This window comes from Nuphar pumila, chromosome 1, assembly GCF_984573655.1.
Source record: "Nuphar pumila chromosome 1, dmNupPumi1.hap1.1, whole genome shotgun sequence".
Taxonomy (NCBI): Eukaryota; Viridiplantae; Streptophyta; class Magnoliopsida; order Nymphaeales; family Nymphaeaceae; genus Nuphar; species Nuphar pumila.
The window spans coordinates 29,906,356-29,924,407 of NC_143249.1; the positions used below are offsets into that span (position 1 = coordinate 29,906,356).

Below are 18,052 nucleotides of genomic sequence, written 5' to 3' on the forward strand. Positions count from 1 at the left end.
ATGGCGTCAGGATAGAGTATCAACAGGGCTTGAGTAGTCATATTTTGCAGGGCCAACACTTCGGCATCTAATTTCCAGATGCATGGGTCATAGGGGTGAGCTCCTATTTATAAGACTCAGAACAAGATACAGGTCAAGGGATTTCTTTGGATCTTAATCCAATCCTAGTGGATCTGTTCTTATCCCCAGATGGAGATAAAACTTATCCAAGAGAGTCTTCTCGGATGAAGGCTCATCCAAGAGGAGACCTCCCACCCTGAAAAACTCGCAGGGCAGTCCTAAAGAGATAGGGATAAGCCAAATGGCTTATCCACACATTTGGTGCAACGAACAATGAATGAGCTATGTCATCCCATAGCGGACGACAATCTCGTTTTGACGGCCCCAATACCGGACGACAGTCCATTATACCATCCTGTAGAGGACGACAATAGACGAAGTTGTCCCCTGGATAGATGGCCAAATCCTCTTTGTCGTCTGAGTTTTAAGGGGTATTTGATTCCTGTTGGGTACCTGCAAACACTTGTTTTAAAATATGTCAGTAATCGGGCATCATAAAAATTTTGTGTCTACAGATGGGTAGTGGGCAACTTCAGAGAATAGAGCAGGTTCAACATCAAACCCAAAAATTGCAGCTTCTTGCTCAGTCAGTCGTTGACCCTTCTTCTTCTGCTATGCTTGCCTCATCTTCTGGTATTGTGTTCTCAGGTATCTCAGGCCCTTTATCTGGTTGGCTAATAGATTCTAGGGCTTCATGCCATATAACACCTCATGAATCTATTTTAGCTCATTGTCGTCTCTGCAGTGGCATTTTTCACGCTGCAGATGGTTCTTCTATGTTTGTTTTTAAAGTAGGTTCAATTACTTATGATTCCTATTCTGGTAGTAAGTTTAATCTTTCTCAAGTTTTTCATGTTTTATTCCTTGCTATAAATCTTATCTCTGTGGGTTAAATTGCCAAACTTAACTGTAATGTCATTTTCTCCTTAATTGGTTGTGTTGTGCAGGATTAGTTGTTAGGGAAGAAGATTGGGATTGGCCATAAGAAAGGAGATTTGTACTACCTGGATTTAATTGATATGAGAGAGCAGAAAGAAGTTAGAAGCGGATATGGAGCTTCAGTTTTGTATGAGTATGTTTTGTGACACCAGAGACGGGGGCATATTTTCAGGTCTAGGTTGCAAGGTTTAGTGTCCTCGAGAAGTTTTGGAAAATCCAAACTAGTTGTGTCAAATTATGTTAAAGACTGTGTGAGTTGTAAATTGGCCAAGAGTCATGCTCTCCATTCAAGTGTAATGATAGGGAATCAGAAAGTCCTTTTGATTTGATACATTCAGATGCATGGGGTCCTCTTGTTGTGTCAAAAGGAGGATCATATTATTTTGTGACTTTTATAGATGATTGTACAAGGTTTACTTAGATATACTTTATGAAAATACAAGTAATCTTTTTGAAATCTTTAAAAGCTTTTGTGCCATGATTGAGAATCAATTTTTAGTTAAGATTAAAACTTTGCATACTGACTCTGTTGGTGAATACATTAGTTATGTGTTTGAAAGGTTTCTACAAGAAAGAGGTATGATTCACCAAAAGTCTTGTCCTTACACTCCTGAGCAAAATGGTGTAGCTGAGAGAAAGAACATGTGTATCTTGGAAATAGTTAGAGTTCTGTTTGGTGGAGAAGTAGCTAAAGTGTTTTAGGCATATGCAATTCAACTGAGCATTTATCAAATAAATCGTATGCCTTCTAGAGTACTTAGCATATCACCTTTTCATAAACTATATAGAAGAGTTCCAAATTATGATATGTTGAAAGTGTTTGGTTGTGTATGTTTTATCCTACTAGCTGACAGATACAAAGATAAGTTCTCTTAAAGCTGCAAAATATTGCTTTTTTGGTTTTTCTGAGGGTCAGAAAGGATATAAGTGCTATGATCCGATTGGAAAGAAAGTGTGGGTATCCATACATGTGGTTTTTCAGGAGAATGTGCTATACTTTAGCTAATATGGAGAGAAGACTGAGAATGAAAGTGACTTGTCCTTCTTGGTTCCCTTTGAAGAAAGGGAAGGTGGGAGAGAGAGGATGGAGAATCAAGAGGAGAAAGTTCTAGCTAGAGGAGATAGGTTTGGTTAGACTTACTCAAGGAGACATGAAGGTGTATTTGAAATTTCATTTTTAAATCAAGTGGAAGAGCAGGGAAGTGAAGAGGTCAATCTTGATCTCATTCTTCGACAACAGTCCGGGACAACAACAACAAAACTTAGGGTTACCTTATTCTTCTTCCTTATCCTCTGGTCAGGTATGTAAAAGTTTTAGACCTTCTGTACTTCTGTCTCATTTTGTGTTCTATGAGTCTTTCACCTCATCATCGTGCTTTCTTAACCCTAATCTATTCCTATGTTGAGCCTAAGTCCTATGCAGAAGCCATAGAAAAGGAGTAACAAAGAGCCACATTGATTAAATGAATGCACTGGGATGAATGCAAGCATGGGAACTAGTAAAACCTCCTCCCAAGAAAAATATTATTGGCAGCAAATGGGTGTATAAGGTAAAGACAAAGGCAGATGGGTGGAGAGGTATAAAGCTAGATTGGTGGATAAGGGGTACAGTCAACGGTTTGGAATTGACTTTAGAGAAACCTTTGCTCTGTGACTCATATGACCATGATTTGTACTCTTCTAGCAATGGCAGCCATACAACAGTGGGACCTTTGGCAGTTAGATGTCAAGAATGCATTCTTGAATGGGGACTTACAAGAAGAAGTCTATATTGAGCTTCCACAAGGATACTCAAATCCAGAAGGCAAGGTGTGTAAACTTTGTAGAGCTCTATATGGTCTAAAACAAGCACCTTGAGCTTAGTTTGAGAAGTTCAGTTCAGCAGTGAGGTCACTTGGTTTTGAGCAGAGTCATCATGATCCTACCTTGTTTGTATATTCCTCTATTCTTGGACAATGTATATAGCTTCTTTATGTAGATGATATTGTTCTTACTAGAGATGACATAAAGAAGACTAAAGAGATCAAAAAGAAACTGGTCAATATGTTTTAGATGAAAGATTTAGGGCGTTTGAAGTACTTTCTTGAGCTTGTGATAACTTACTCTTCAAGGAGACTGTAGTTGTCCCAACATAAGTATGCTACAGTTTTGGTTGTGAAAGCAAGATTTATGGATGACTCGAAATAAGATAATTCCCTCATTGAGGCAAATTCGAAGATAAGAACTATTGATGGTGTTGAGCTAGAGGATCTTGTTGTATACAGGCACTTAGCCTTATATATTTGACTATATCTAGACTAGATATAACGCACCCAGTTCATGTAGTAAGTCAATTTATGAGTGCTCCCCAATAAGTTCATTTGGTAGCAGTACTCAGGATCACCAGGTATGGAAGAGATTCTATGCATTATGGTATGTTTTTCTCGTTTTCGTCGGGCAAAGAGTTGAGAGCTTTCTATGATGCTGATTTTGAAGGCTCTACTAGGGATCACCTTTCTACTATAGGATTTTGTGTTTTTCTTGAAAGCTCCTTGATCTCATGGAAGAGCAAGAAACAACAAAGGGTGGCCTTGTCCACTGTGAAATAAAATACAGAGCGTTGGCTCAAGTTGTGGCTAAGATTATTTGGATTCGATGGCTATTAGGGGAATTGAGAATTTCATGTGAAAAGAGAACTCAGTTATATTATGACAATATGAGTGTTATTCATATTACAAAGAATCCAGAGTTTCATGAGTGCACTAAGTACATTAAAATAGATTGCCATTATACAATAACTTATGAAGAAGGAATTATAGCTTTAGAGCATGTCAGCTCAAAGAATCAAATTGCAGATGTGTTTACAAAAAGTCTTTCTCCTTGCATTTCAATTCTTTTCTTTCCAAACTTGGAATGATTTCTTTACATCCTTCCAAGTTTGAAGGGGAGTATTGAAAGTATATATAATATAGACTAGCATAGTTTTATGTAAAATAGTCTTGTATAAGTTAGTATGTACATACCCTATAAAGAAGGGGGCATACTAATCATTTTATTTTGTTTACCTTTATGGTGTACTCTGCCTGTGTATAACTGTTTAGTTATACACTGTCGGTCCCAAGCCCGGATAAAGGAGGAGGGTTGCGGTAGGCCTGTGACAGCCAGCATAAAAACTTAGTCATACCCTATGAATATGAACCAATATGAGAATTTCGTTGGGGCGTTCCCTACTGAGCGACGCGTTGTACTCTATAGGCCCGGAGGCAGTGATAAATGGGCAAGGGTTGCTAGGTCGTCGCCCGGAAGCGACGCGTCACACCGGCGCCCGGGTGTGGTGTCAAATAGGCAAGGGTTCCCTCACTTTGTTGGACGGGTGGGGGTAAAGAAGTTAGTCCAAGACCAAAAAATTAGGTTAGCCACTTGGAACATAGGGTCTTTAACTGGTAAGTCGGTAGAGTTAGTAGATGTTATGTGTAGGAGAAAGATTGATATTTTATGTCTACAAGAGACCAAATGGGTAGGTGAGAAAGCAAAAGTGATAGAACCTTGGGGATATAAGATTTGGTATACAAGAATAAATAGGAATAAGAATGGAGTAGGGATTGTTATGAGTCGTGAGTTTATAGATAATGTAGTTGAGGTCCGTAGGAAGGGTGATAGGATTTTACTTATTAAATTAGTATTAGGTACGGATATTATTAATATTATTAGTGTTTATGCACCTCAAGTAGGTTTAGATGATTCCACTAAGCATCAATTTTGGGAAGATTTAGATGGAGTAGTACAAGGGATATCTTATGGAGAAAGGCTTTTCATCGGCGGTGACCTTAATGGGCATGTAGGCATTAGTAGGGATGGATTTGAGAGTATCCATGGAGGCTATGGTATAGGAGAAAGAAACGATAGTGGAGAAAGGATTTTAGATTTTGGTTTGTCCTATGATATGATCTTAGCAAACACTTGGTTTAGGAAGAGGGAGTTTCACCTAGTAACATTTAAAAGTGGGGTTAATACGAGTCAGATAGATTTTTTCCTACTTAGAAAGAGAGATAGGGGTTGTTGCATCGATTGTAAGGTTATACCGGGAGAAAGTGTAGCTACACAACATAAAGTCTTAATTTTAGATCTTAGAATTAGACAATGCCGCAAAAGGGATAAACATAGGATAGATCCTAGAATTAAGTGGTGGGCACTGAAAGGAGCTTAACAAGGAATGTTTGTAGAGCGGGTAGTTAAGGAAGTTGATTGGTGTCTCGAGGAGGATTCAGAATCTATGTGGAATAAGATAGCGGGTGGCATGAGAAAGGTGGCTAAGGAGGTATTGGGTGAGTCTAAAGGCGGTGCACCGCTAGGTAAGGATACATCGTGGTGGAACGAGGATGTCAAATTAGCTATTAAGGTTAAAAGAGAGTGTTATAGAAATCTAAGTAAAAGTCGTGATAATGAGAATTTGGAGAAGTATATGATAGCAAAGAAGGAAGCTAAAAAAGTAGTTCGGAACGCGAGGGATAAGGTATATAAGGAGGTTTATGAAAAGTTTGATACCAAAGAGGGTGAGAAGGATATTTATAGGATTGCAAAAATGAGAGATAGGAAATCGAGGGATCTGGGTATGGTTAGATGTATCAAAGATGAAACGCAAAGGGTTTTAGTCAAAGATGAGGAAATTAAGGAGAGATGGAAAGATTATTTTGATAAGCTATTTAATGAAAGTCCTGCTCAGGATCTTGGAGACTTTTTCATCCCTTGTCATGAGATGAATCGTGACTTCATGTGCAAGATTCAAAAGAAAGAAATTGCAGAGGCTTTGAAGAAAATGAAATCAAGAAGGGTAGTTGGCCCAGATGGTATACCTATCGAGGCTTGGAAATGCTTGGGAGAGAAAGGTTTAGAATGGTTGACAAATATTTTTAACAAGATTTGGCGGACAAATAAGATGCCTAATAAGTGGAGGAAGAGTACTTTGGTGCCTCTATATAAGAATAAGGGTGATATACAAGATTGCACAAACTATCGTGGTATAAAACTCATGAGTCATACTATGAAACTTTGGGAGAAGGTGATTGAGTCTAGGTTGAGGAAGGTTGTCATGATATCGGAGAATCAATTTGGTTTTATGCCTGGAAGATCTACTATGGAAGCTATACATCTTCTTAGACAACTTATTGAGAGAAATAGAGAGAGGAACAAAGATTTGCATATGGTTTTTATTGATTTGGAGAAGGCTTACGATAGAGTACCTAGGGACGTTCTCTGGTGGACAATGATGAAGAAAGGTGTTTCTCTCAAGTACATTAGTATAATTAAAGATATGTATGAAGGAGTAGTAACCAATGTCCACACTTGTGGAGGGGTGACAACCAATTTTCCTATAACGGTTGGGTTACATCAAGGATCTGCTTTAAGCCCTTTCCTATTTGCTATAGTGATGGATGAGCTTACGAGATCAATTCAAGAAAATGTGTCGTGGTGTATGTTGTTTGCTGATGATATTGTTTTGATTGATGAGTCTAGGGCTGGGGTTAATGCTAAGTTAGAATTATGGAGACAGACATTGGAAGCAAGATGTTTTAAGTTGAGTAAGAGTAAGACAGAATACATGGAATGTCGATTTAGTAAGCAACGAAATAGAGATGGGAGTCTAGTGAAGCTTGGTGAGCAAGAAATACCGGTGGATGATTCTTTCAAATATTTGGGATCTATCATTCAAAAATATGGAGAAATTGATGGAGATGTAAATCATAGGATAAAGGTTGGGTGGATGAAATAGAAGAGTGCAATTGGAGTGTTGTGCGATCATAGAATGTCATTGCGGTTGAAGGGAAAGTTTTATAGGACGACTATTAGGCCCGCTTTACTATATGGTACGGAATGTTGGGCTGCCAAGAGACATCATATTCAAAAAATGAGTGTAGCTGAGATGCGTATGCTGAGATGGATGTGTGGAAATACAATAAAAGATACGATTCAGAACGAGGAGATACGTAAGAAGGTAGGCGTTGCACCCATTGAAAATAAGATGAGAGAGAATCGTTTACGGTGGTTTAGACATATTCGACGAAAGCCTAATGATGCTCCAGTTAGAAGGATGGAGAAATGGGAAAATATATTAGTTAAAAGAGGTCGGGGTAGGCCTAGGAAGACATGGATGGAGGTGATAGGAAAGGATATGAATGCTTTGAACCTCACCGAGGACATGGCATTGGATAGAATGAATGGAGGAGAAGGATTCATGTGGAAGACCCAGAATGATTTTCTTTGTTAGTTCATATCGCCGACCCCAATTGTTTTGGGATGAAGGCGTAGTTGTTGTTGTTTGTTGTTGTTGTTGTTGTTGTACCTTTATGGTGTACTAAAGGGGATCGACCCTCTTAGAGAGGAATACTCTCATTTCATGATATCTATAGAGAAACTTTGTTCTCTCCCTTCTTTGTTATCTCTCCTCTAACCCTAACGTCTATTCTCTTATTTCTCATATCATTAATAGGTTCTTCTCTACTGACTTCTAAACAAATGAAGGAACAGGCCCTAGGGGGTTTAAAACCCAAAACACAAAATTACCTTTTTGGTCCTATTTGAATACCGTCGAGGATGTATCATATGATACAGGGGATACAAGACACACGAGTCTGCATCGTATCCCATATGGCCTTTGATACGATATCATATCATGTCATACAATCTAGTATGATACAACACTGGTTTTAATCAAAATGTTCAAAGATGTAATGCATGCTCTAAGATGGAATTTAGACTCTATTTCGGTATGCAACATCTCAATGTTCAATATGAGAAAACCATGGTAATAGTAATCCATGGATGGCATTTTTTTCAATATGTCATTGTATGGTGTAATCAGCTGTGGTTTCTTCCTTTTTTTTATTAATATAGCCTTCCAAGCTGCATCTGAAATCTTATATTGCACTTTCATGCATTCATGCGCGCACACACACACACACACACATGCAAAATACTCTGTACAATTGAAAGAAGTCTGAAATATGACTAATAAAATGGCTGTAAGGTCCAGAGGTCCTAATGCTAGAGGACTCAAAAGAAAATGATGGGTGGATGGCTTATCCATCTGATGATGGTATTTTGCTATTCTTTCTAGGGAAGATATTAAGAGCATCAGGAATGGAATTTCTACTTACATTTGTGTACTAAGAAGGGTAGACTTATATCCCAAAGCAGGCTCTGTTTTTATTTTTCATTTTTTATGTGTACTATCTCATCATCATATTCATAAATTTTTTATGTTGTCTTCATATGCTCCCATTGAAGGAGATGTTCCGTTGTTTGCTTGTTGAGATTGCTGACATGCAGTTTGTTCCTTATAGATTTTGGTGCTTCCTGTCATCAACCCTTTGATAGGAGAGAAAGGGGTTCTATGTCTTGCATTGAGTGCAGCAATTGCCTATGTATGACCATAATATGTAATCATATCCTACTTATTTAATTAGAACTTCATAATTATTTCTTCTTCAATGACAATGTTTATTTGTGCAGGCTTTTCTCTATGGTTTGGCATGGGCAGCTTGGGTATGTAAAAATCACTCTTAAAAGTCATTGAGAATTGAAAAAGTTGTTTATCTACTTTCACACATTGTAGCATGTTTATTTATGCTCTAAGTAGGAGATAATATGTACTTTTTATCTGTTAAGCCAAATACTATATTGACAATCATGAATAGTCAAGTTTTTCCCTGTACTTATGCCATGTAATCAAAAGCACTAGGCAATGCCAAGGGTCTGGTTCCTTCCTGGTCACCTGTCTTGCTTAGGCATGCCTGAGCTTCTCCGATAGCTGCAATGCAATTAAAGGAAAAGAATAATACTTAGGTCAATTTGGTTGCCTATCTTGCTTAAGCCTTGCCTCTTGCCTCAGTCACCTAGACCATTGTGTAGCTTTTGTCAAATGAGTGTTGTCTAATCACCAACCAGGACCTAGGTCAACTAGGCAACACTTAGTGCCTTTTGCTACAACAATATTAGAATTTAGAAATTCATAATGCATCTTTCTTGACCGTCGTCACTGTTTCATTATAATAAATTTATTTCTCTTATTATAAAACAAGATAAGTTTAATTTTAGGTCATAAATGCCGCAGTACATGGGAAAGAAAAGGACTTGGAAGTCTCCGTCAGACCTCAAAAGGGTGCAGTATCTCTAGGAAGACTTCATTAATCTTAATTGACATTGTAGAATATATTTAAGGAAAAGTTTTGTTATACCTAGGAGAGTGTAAAGGAAACTTGCAGAGGATGATGAATACATATCTTCTCTGGTGAGTAGAGAAATAAAGGAGAAAGAACCATGAACCTAGCAGCTTACCATGAATTAACAACAGGTTTAGTGGCTCAATTTCTGAATGAATTGAGAATGAGTGTGTAACGACCCCAACTCATACCTCTTAAAAATGCAGAATTTTTTTTTTCAAAACCATTACGGAAATATTCTCAGAGACCAGGGGCCTTTACAGTTCCACTCTCAGTTGGATAACCAAACAAAACACTCGAGATCTTACATTTATCATCCACACCATAGCAAACCAATATTTTATTAACTAAGTAGAATAGCCTCGAGACAATTGCATAATAAAAATCAGAGTGCATTAACAATTTAATGTAAAGAAAAATAAAAAGGAAAGTAGAGTCAGTCTATCTGTGAAGTTGTCTAGCAAACGTGTAGTACTCATAGCTCTCCCAAAAGTGAATCACTTCACTGATCCCCTACAGCTGCGAAAACCACAAAAGTAAGGGTGTCAGAAATCCGAGAAATTTTGTGCACAAATCCCTCTAATGAAATAAATGAGCATAAAGAATATAGATAAAATTCATGCAATAACTTAGAGGTATGCAATTATGATAAATTCATAATTCGATTAAGCATTCATGCATTAGAGACAATTATTAAGCATGAAAGAACATTTAATAAATAATAAAGATCACAATTTAAGCAATACAATCATCTAACATGTATTAGAAAACAATAAATTCACCAACATTTAACAATTAGGGGAACAGGTAAACATGTATGATCTAATGCATAGCAGGAATATGCATGGCTTTGGTGCAATGCATGAGTAAATTATTACCTCTTATTAGAATTTTCTTTTCATATGCATATCCTTATTAAATGCACACAATTTAAGTTTCTCTTTTTAATTATCATTGCCCGCGGATACACCAAATGGGTAAAATCCCCGAGGTCAAATTAGGTTCTTAGGATAGCTTAGCACACAATTTGTATTTTATTACTATGTTTCAAACTTAACCCTCGATCAAAACAGCCTTCAGAACATTAAACCACTCATCTAATGTCGAGAATACTAGAGACCACCCATCCACAAGTGCCACTTTTCTTGGTATACCAGAACAACAGTTGTGTCTACATACCACCTCCAAGCAAAGTGGCGAAAACTGCCTAAAATTGTGGTCAGGAGAAAGAACCCCAATATCGGGTTCAGGGGTAATCAATAAAGCACACGAAGTTTTTGTAACCTCGTGGTCTCTCAAAATCGAAACTCTAAGATTCTCATTCTTTCGACGAGAGATGTCAGAACCTATATTACACTATTCTTTTATTTTTATTAGATTATTATTATCTCATTTCTTTAATTTGCAATTCGGCATGCAAACAAAGGCAATAACTCGCATATTCCCCTGCGAGAACCATCACGGGACCACCGTCCGCGGAAAAACATAGAACAGTGCAATACAGTGCAAAATATTAATATGATTTTTGCGATGCATTTAAACAAGTAAAGCAAGAGCAAACCAAAGCTCAAGGCTCTCCAGGCCTACAATGATTCATATTGATCATTGATGCACTATATGCAAAAACCAGAGTTACCGGAAGCGCCTAGGCAAAAGGGGAAGCGCGCTTCGGAAGCGCGAAACGTTGCACTTCCGAAGCGTGAGGGGAAGCGTCCCCCTTTTATGGGAAGCGAGCTTCCCTTTTATGGGAAGCGCTTCCCCCACGTTTCCCTCTTGCTTCCCCATTTTTTCATTTTTTCGCTTCCCCCTCGCTTCCGATTCGCTTCCTAGGTCGCTTCCGAGACGGTTCGGAATTTTCTTCTAAGTGGTCCCACGCTTCCCCGCTTCCTAAATTTTTGAAAGTGCCTCGCTTCCCGCTCCCGCTTTCCGTATCGCTTCCCGCTCCCGCTTCCTCGACCAAATGCACATTCATATATACAAATCTTTAACTATGCACATGATACAAAAATATTCATACGCATGTTTTATTTCATTTCATATGTTAGTGACAAATACAAGCTTTCATTTAATGCTCATCTTTAAATCAATTGCATACTTGCATTGCAAACACATATTCACATCAAAGCATAATTTTCTTAAGTGTACATACCCTGTCAATGCATGCTTCTTTTTGTTCATCAAGTGTATACATAACTGTCAATGCAATGTTTTTTTTTAATATGCATTTACCTGTAGATGCACGCTTTCATTAAGTTTGCATATGACTGTCAATGCATATTTTCATTAAGTTTGCACTTACCTATCAATGCATGTTTTAATTAATAAATCATTTCATTTAAAACATAGGAATGCTCATGCCATCATTTGCATGCTACAACTATAAATTTCACATATGCACGTGTATGCACAACTGTGTCATAACCTTTTAATTAAGCATGATATACTACTGTGCCAGCATACAAACTTTTTATTACTTTACACGCATACGGTTGATCCCAATTTTTGAGTTTTACATCTGGAAAAAAATATTTAAATCACAACATATAATATATTTTTTTCAAATCTGTCCAAACCAAGCCCTCGACTGGGGCTCGACCTCAGCCCAGCCAACCAGCTGACTGAGCCCATTCTGGGCCAGCTGCCCAGCTGACAGTGAATTTGCTGGGGCCCAAGTGACAAAAAAAAGAAGAAAAAAAGAAATCACTTCTGTTATGCTTCCTTTTTTTTTCGAAAGTTGCCCGATCGAGCCCCACTCGACTGGGTTCAGTAAAGTCGGTTGGTCTGGCAAGCCAGGCCAGCTGAACCCAGTTCAGCCAAGCCTGACAGGCCAGCCAGAACTTGAAGTGGGCCTGGTCAGTTGGCCAGGTCCAAACAAGTTAAATTTAGGTGACTAGATCCAGACAAGTCGGACCACAAAGAATTGAATTTGAAAAGGTCAAAGGGACTAGACAAGATCTAGCTTAAATGTGTTGGTTTGATCATTGACCACATCAGCTCAAAGACATAGAGTTAAGTAGGTTGAAATCCATTAATCATTATTCTTCCTGACAAACTCACAACTTATAACACATATTACAGCAGTATTGGTTTCACTAGTAGAGGCTATACTATAATCAGACATCCGATTATCTTGGTTCTACCATTGCATTAAACAAGAAATAAAATGTGGGGAAAAAAAACTTCAAACAACAACGGGAGCAGTAACTTGATTAGATCTACTGATCTAGAATGTGCTAAACCAGTATCAAAATGATTGAAATAGGAATATCCTCCACCTAATATTATGAAACTGTCAGTAAGTTGAGGGATCAATTACAATATAATAGACAAACAAAAGCACCAAAGGCTAACCACAACATACAATACAAGCAAAAAGAGAACATCAGCACAACAGAAAATGCTGACAAGGTGCAAAGCAATTAGAAGTATGTAGCTAAACTATCAGCCTATGAAGTTTCTTGATGAGAAAAAAAAAACAGGAGTTGGACAATATGATTTCACATGACGTCAATTTTATAACTATATTTTACATCAGTTAGCTTATGCATTTCCTTCCACCCACATCAAAACCTAGAAATTCTTTGATCAATACCTGCATGAACAACCAAGATGTTGATTCTTACATGTACTAAATCTGGGCTAGATTTGCACATGTTACAAACATGGCGAATCTGTCCCGATTTAGGTATCCACAAATACAAGCATCAATATATATATATATATATATATATATATATATATATATATATATATATTTCCCCAAAATAAACTTCGAAAATGAGAAACATCAAACCCATATTAGAGTAAATATCCAGATTCGTTCTTCCACATGGATTCCTACTAAATTATTCCATAAAAAATGAATCCATATTCTTTTTCTCATTTGAAATTAAAAGAGGAACCTGTACCTTTGTAAAAATTGAAAAATAATGAGGAGCAATGGTGGAAAAGGGGCTGCATGGTTGGAGAAGGACCTTCTTCTTCTTCTTCTTCTTCTTCTTCTTCTTCTTCTTCTTCTCTTTCCTCTCTTTCCTCTTTCTTTCCTCTCTCTCTCTCCTCTTTCCCTCTTTCTTACTTTCCCTTCTCTTTTTTTTTTGTTTATTTATATATAAAGAGGGTGAGAGGGGGGTGATGGCCCCCCCTTCTCCAGCCCTTCTAAATGGGTTGGAGAGGGTGAGTTTCTAAAAAATTTGAAACTCCTCTCTTGTTTCCAAAAAATTTCCAACTCCTCCATGTTGACTTTTCTAAAACTTTTCAATTCTTTTAAAACTCTCTCTTAATACTTCTTAAGCCTTCTTAGGTAAGTAGGAGGACTCTTTTAATAAGTCCTACTCAGCCCTAAACCAAATTTTCGGAATTAATAAAATTTAATTTAATAATTAATTATTAAATAAATAAATTTCAAATTTTCAAAGTTAGTTTAATTACTCTAGGAGCCTTTTTAACCCTAACTAACTTTATTTTAAAGCTTTAAACTTAATTTAAAGCTAAGATGTTTTGGACATTGATTTGGATCCGGATCCAAAATCCAAACCCATATCCAAAATGAAATTGGATCGAAATCTAGATCAGGCCTAGATTAAAGTGGGTCTTGAATCAGACCCAAACCCATATTAAATCAGATCATATGCATCGGATTCATTTTGACAAACTGCTCAATTTTTGAAAAATTATGATTTTTGGGCCAACCAAAACTCGAATTCAGGAAAGTAAAATATCATTGCCCTCAGAATTCCGAGATGCATCCAACGACATATTACACGAATATCAAATTCTGAAATTTGTTTGAAAATAACTCGAATTTTGCTTGAATTTCAAAGTCGAAAGTAAAACTTTTTATCTCGCTTTGATTGGCTTGTTACGACCTTGTCGATGGGGACCTGGACCATGACTAGACTCAAAAATATCGGTTTAAAATTGAAGCTCAAATGATTTTTTTCTCAGACTTAGCCAAATTTTTGACAAAATATAAAAATGATTAAGTGTGGAAATGTGTGATATTACAGAGTGGTTGGCCTGCTATGCCACACAGATGCTCCACTTTGACTCCTACGACGTATCCCCTTCTATACATCATATTAGAAACTTCATAAAAATGGTCGTAGTCCTGTATCTGCAGCCCATTGTGTTGAGGTTGTCATTCATATCGTGAATTGTTTATTAAATCATCTTTCATGCCCCTTTTCCAATCATTGTGTTGCTAAAAGTGGTGTGCCATGCTGAATCTGGAATCATGAACAAATATCATTCTAGACTTCTTTGTGCTCAAGCCTTATCTAATAGTAGTTGCAATGCAGGTGCCATATCTTGGTGCTTCTTTTGGTGTTGTATATGTTCTTGTGAAACCCTCTGTAAGTACCATGGGATTTTGTGTCATCTATATATTTAGATGATTGATTTCTTTCATTCATAAAATTTTTCCTTTCTTTTTATTATGTTGATATAGCTTGTGTTATTCAATGCTTTTGTTCTTTGATGTTGGGCAGACTTACGCAATTATATCCAAAGCAACAAATGCAAATAATCAGGTTTGACATATTTTCTCTTGTTGTCTACTTGCTTGATAAGATTCTTAGTTCCTGAACTAGGCTTTTTTTTTTTAAAGAAACCTTAACTGGGTTGGATTGCTATTTACTTCCAATACTAAAAGTAACATTTTTGTCCAACTCTTTGAAGTGACCCATGCTAAAAGCAAAATTGGAAAGAAAAAATTGCAAAACAAGAACTTGTTCTAATAAAAGCTTTTTGAAAGGGAGGAAGATGGTGGGATTTGAACTCAATTCACTTTCAAAGTAAAGCAATGACTTACCCATTAAGGTAAGACCTCTCTTTGTGACCATGAACAAAATTCATACATATATAAAATCTAATTTCTTTATATAACTATGTGAGTTGAGCTTATCCGAGCTGAACTGTCTGTTCAAGCTCGGCTCGTTTAAGTTTATCGAGCCTGAACCCTTGTTCAATCTTGGCTCATTTATTTTTTTGAACGAGTTCTAGCCGAGCACCCACTTATCTATAAAAATATCATTAGGGTAATTGTGTTGTAACAGTATGCAATTTACCAACTTGTCCTCCTTTTCTGGATAATTTGGATAATTGAGTGCATTCAAGTAACTCCTTAGAATTGAGTTAACAGAGCTCTCTCTCTCTCTCTCTCTCTCTCTCTCTCTCTCTCTCTCTCTCTCTCTCTCTCAACTGTTGCCGGTCTATGAAACTTTTGCAGGGAAAAGCCCAAGGATCTATTGCTGGGGTGCAGTCCATTGCCAGTTTGCTGTCTCCAATTGCGATGAGCCCATTAACATGTAAGTAATTTGACCATGTACAGTAGAGACCATGATGATCGGACTAAAGATTTTCCACTCAGCTACTGAAAGGAAAATAGGAATAACGTGTGTGGCCGAGTACACTACAATGATGACCCAACGTGTAAATCAATGAACGACATGCATTGACAGGCCTCCATTCTGCATTCCTCGTTTCCCATCTCTCATGTCATTCATAAGCATTTGCCATTGCAACTTTTAAGAATGGTTCGCCTTGTTGGCTCCCAATTCTTCTGTGAGAAAGTGGGCTCCATGAGGTGCTTCGTTCTCAACTCTCAAGCTTGCTTTTCTCAACTCCCTATTCCAACATGGTTCATAGAGGTGCACCATGACCATGAATATGCCGTTGGCTACCCCTACATCTTCCCTTTCCTCCCATTTATCTATCTACTTGCTTTGCAAATGCTTGCTTTCACCCTATCGCTTTCTCATTGCAATTTACTTTTTTGTTTGTGTGGATGCATCAGGGTACTTCCTGTCCAGCGACGCACCATTCCATTGCAAGGGTTTCAGCCTCGTGTGTGCCTCCATCTCAATGGTGACCTCTCTCTCTCTCTCTCTCTCTCTCTCTCTCTCTCTCTCTCTCTCTCTCTCTCTCTGGGTCTTACTGGGGAGAATGATAGCTCACCATGGCACTAACCGAACTAAGGGTTGACTCACCTGGATATGGGCTGAGCCCGAGTTGAACCGCTCTAGATCTTTGATCGGACCTGGCATAGGCAGAATCAAATCTGGGTCGAAGTCCAGATTATAAGGACCAGACCCAGTAAGATACATGTTTTTCCAATACTTTACGTGTAAAATCCTTGAATCCAGTTTTTAAACTTACAAACCCAATTGATCCCATTGCCACCGTCCCGTGTGCAAGTGGCGGGGCCTACGATAAAGGCTCTAATGACGTTCACCATCGGTGGTCATGGTGGTCGCTGTAGATGCACCACGATGATGGTGTGGATGTTACAAGACAAAAAAAAGTGGGTGATTTAGCGTATCACTGACTTTTTTTTTCGATGAAGAAAGCTGGGGTATAGCTCGACTTTTCAGTTTTCCCACCAGACCAGACAAACAGAAACAGCTACACTCCCCTGACATCTGTCTACCAATGGGCTATACAGGAAACCCCTAGATATGGGCTTACTGCTGGGGTTTTGAAGTTTGACCGGGTTCAAGCCAAGCAGGCTTTAAGATGCTTACCTAAAAACTTTTATTGTCCATACATACATACCCCTGTTGAGGGCCCATACTCGTCGGTGCTGGGGCTCGGGCGACTCGATAAAGAACCCTCACAGTGGTTTCATAAGAAGCATGGTGAACTTCACTAACTCATGGGACAGTGTTAAGACCACTTCAGCTACCCTTAGCGCCCGGTTGTTAACATTGCTCGGTTGCTCATGGTGCTATTGAGCGAGGCAACTTTCGTCTTTTCTGTCATTTACCCTTAGGGCCTGTTTGGAATCTCGTTGCTGGGATGGGCGCTTATGCATTTGGTGTTCTCTAGGCAAAATCTTGGTCAAACGCTCATGGTGGTCCTGTTTGGAATCTTGGTGTTAGGATGGGCGCTTATGCATTTGGGATGGAAAGTGAGGCCCTTTCTCCTTTGTATTTAAACCAAGGGATGGATTTGGCAACCACGCAAAGCAGCTGCTACTTCCTCAAATGCTAAACGTCCATCCCAGCTACCGGTCCCAAACAGCCCTTAAGAATTTTGGGTCATTAGTTGGGAATTTTGTTGAAAGGCAAGCTGGGGTTAGGCAGACCCCTATACAACTATACCATTGGGATTTGAACTTGCAATGTCTGACATGCCCTAGTTACTCCCGTTGGTACAAGTTGGGAATTTCTGCTTTTACTCCAACAGGCAATGGCGTGGCTTATCCCACGATGCTGGATAAGTGGGTTCGGATTCCCTCAACCGCAATTTCTCAGTTTAGTCGATTTTATCCTATTTTCGAGTTAAAATATCTCCACTCACTAAATTTGCAAATCCTCATACCATGACAGGTCGCTGCTTTGTTCCAAGCACTGACGCTAAAAACAAAAGAGGACGAAGATAATCCACAATGCCAGGACATAAACGACAACCTTGAAGCACCCCTTCTCACCTAATACTCAAAATTTTCAACTGTGCAAAAGATGCCAATTTTTTAGATAGAGCATGGGAGCCATTGTGAAGAGGAACAACTCAAAGCTACTCATAAATAAGGGGATATCTTCCAACCACGACTCGGCAATCAGTACAGTGGCTGCTAGTTTACTTTCATCTTCATCCGCAATGTAATGTAAAGAAAAAAAATCAGAGACGAGTGTAAATATCATAAATTATCAACCTCTTTCGTTGTTTCTCAAGTCCCTTTGTCAGGTAAAATGATGACTAGATTTGAGCCAAAAAAAAAAAAAAGGTTCCGTCGAAGCATGTGATGAAATGATAAAAAATTACGAGAGGACAGCCTCTGGTGATCAAAAGGTGCCACGCCCCCAAAATCTAAAGCCTAAAAGAAATAAAGACGTCATACGTTACCAAAGGAAACT

The 18,052-nt window shown here is 38.3% G+C and overlaps 1 protein-coding gene across 1 annotated transcript in view; it reads left to right on the forward strand.

Annotated features, from left to right (window-relative positions):
• The window catches only part of LOC149848551 (uncharacterized), a 37,970-nt gene extending 20,101 nt beyond the window's left edge, over positions 1–17,869 (forward strand). Inside the window, exons 8-14 of the mRNA XM_090011820.1 lie at positions 8,319–8,399; positions 8,488–8,520; positions 14,495–14,548; positions 14,684–14,725; positions 15,424–15,502; positions 15,991–16,061; positions 17,525–17,869. Coding sequence (XP_089867946.1) covers positions 8,319–8,399; positions 8,488–8,520; positions 14,495–14,548; positions 14,684–14,725; positions 15,424–15,502; positions 15,991–16,061; positions 17,525–17,629 — 465 coding nt within the window. The 3' untranslated portion in view covers positions 17,630–17,869. The remainder of the gene's footprint in view (positions 1–8,318; positions 8,400–8,487; positions 8,521–14,494; positions 14,549–14,683; positions 14,726–15,423; positions 15,503–15,990; positions 16,062–17,524) is intronic.
• Positions 17,870–18,052: the final 183 nt, after the last annotated feature.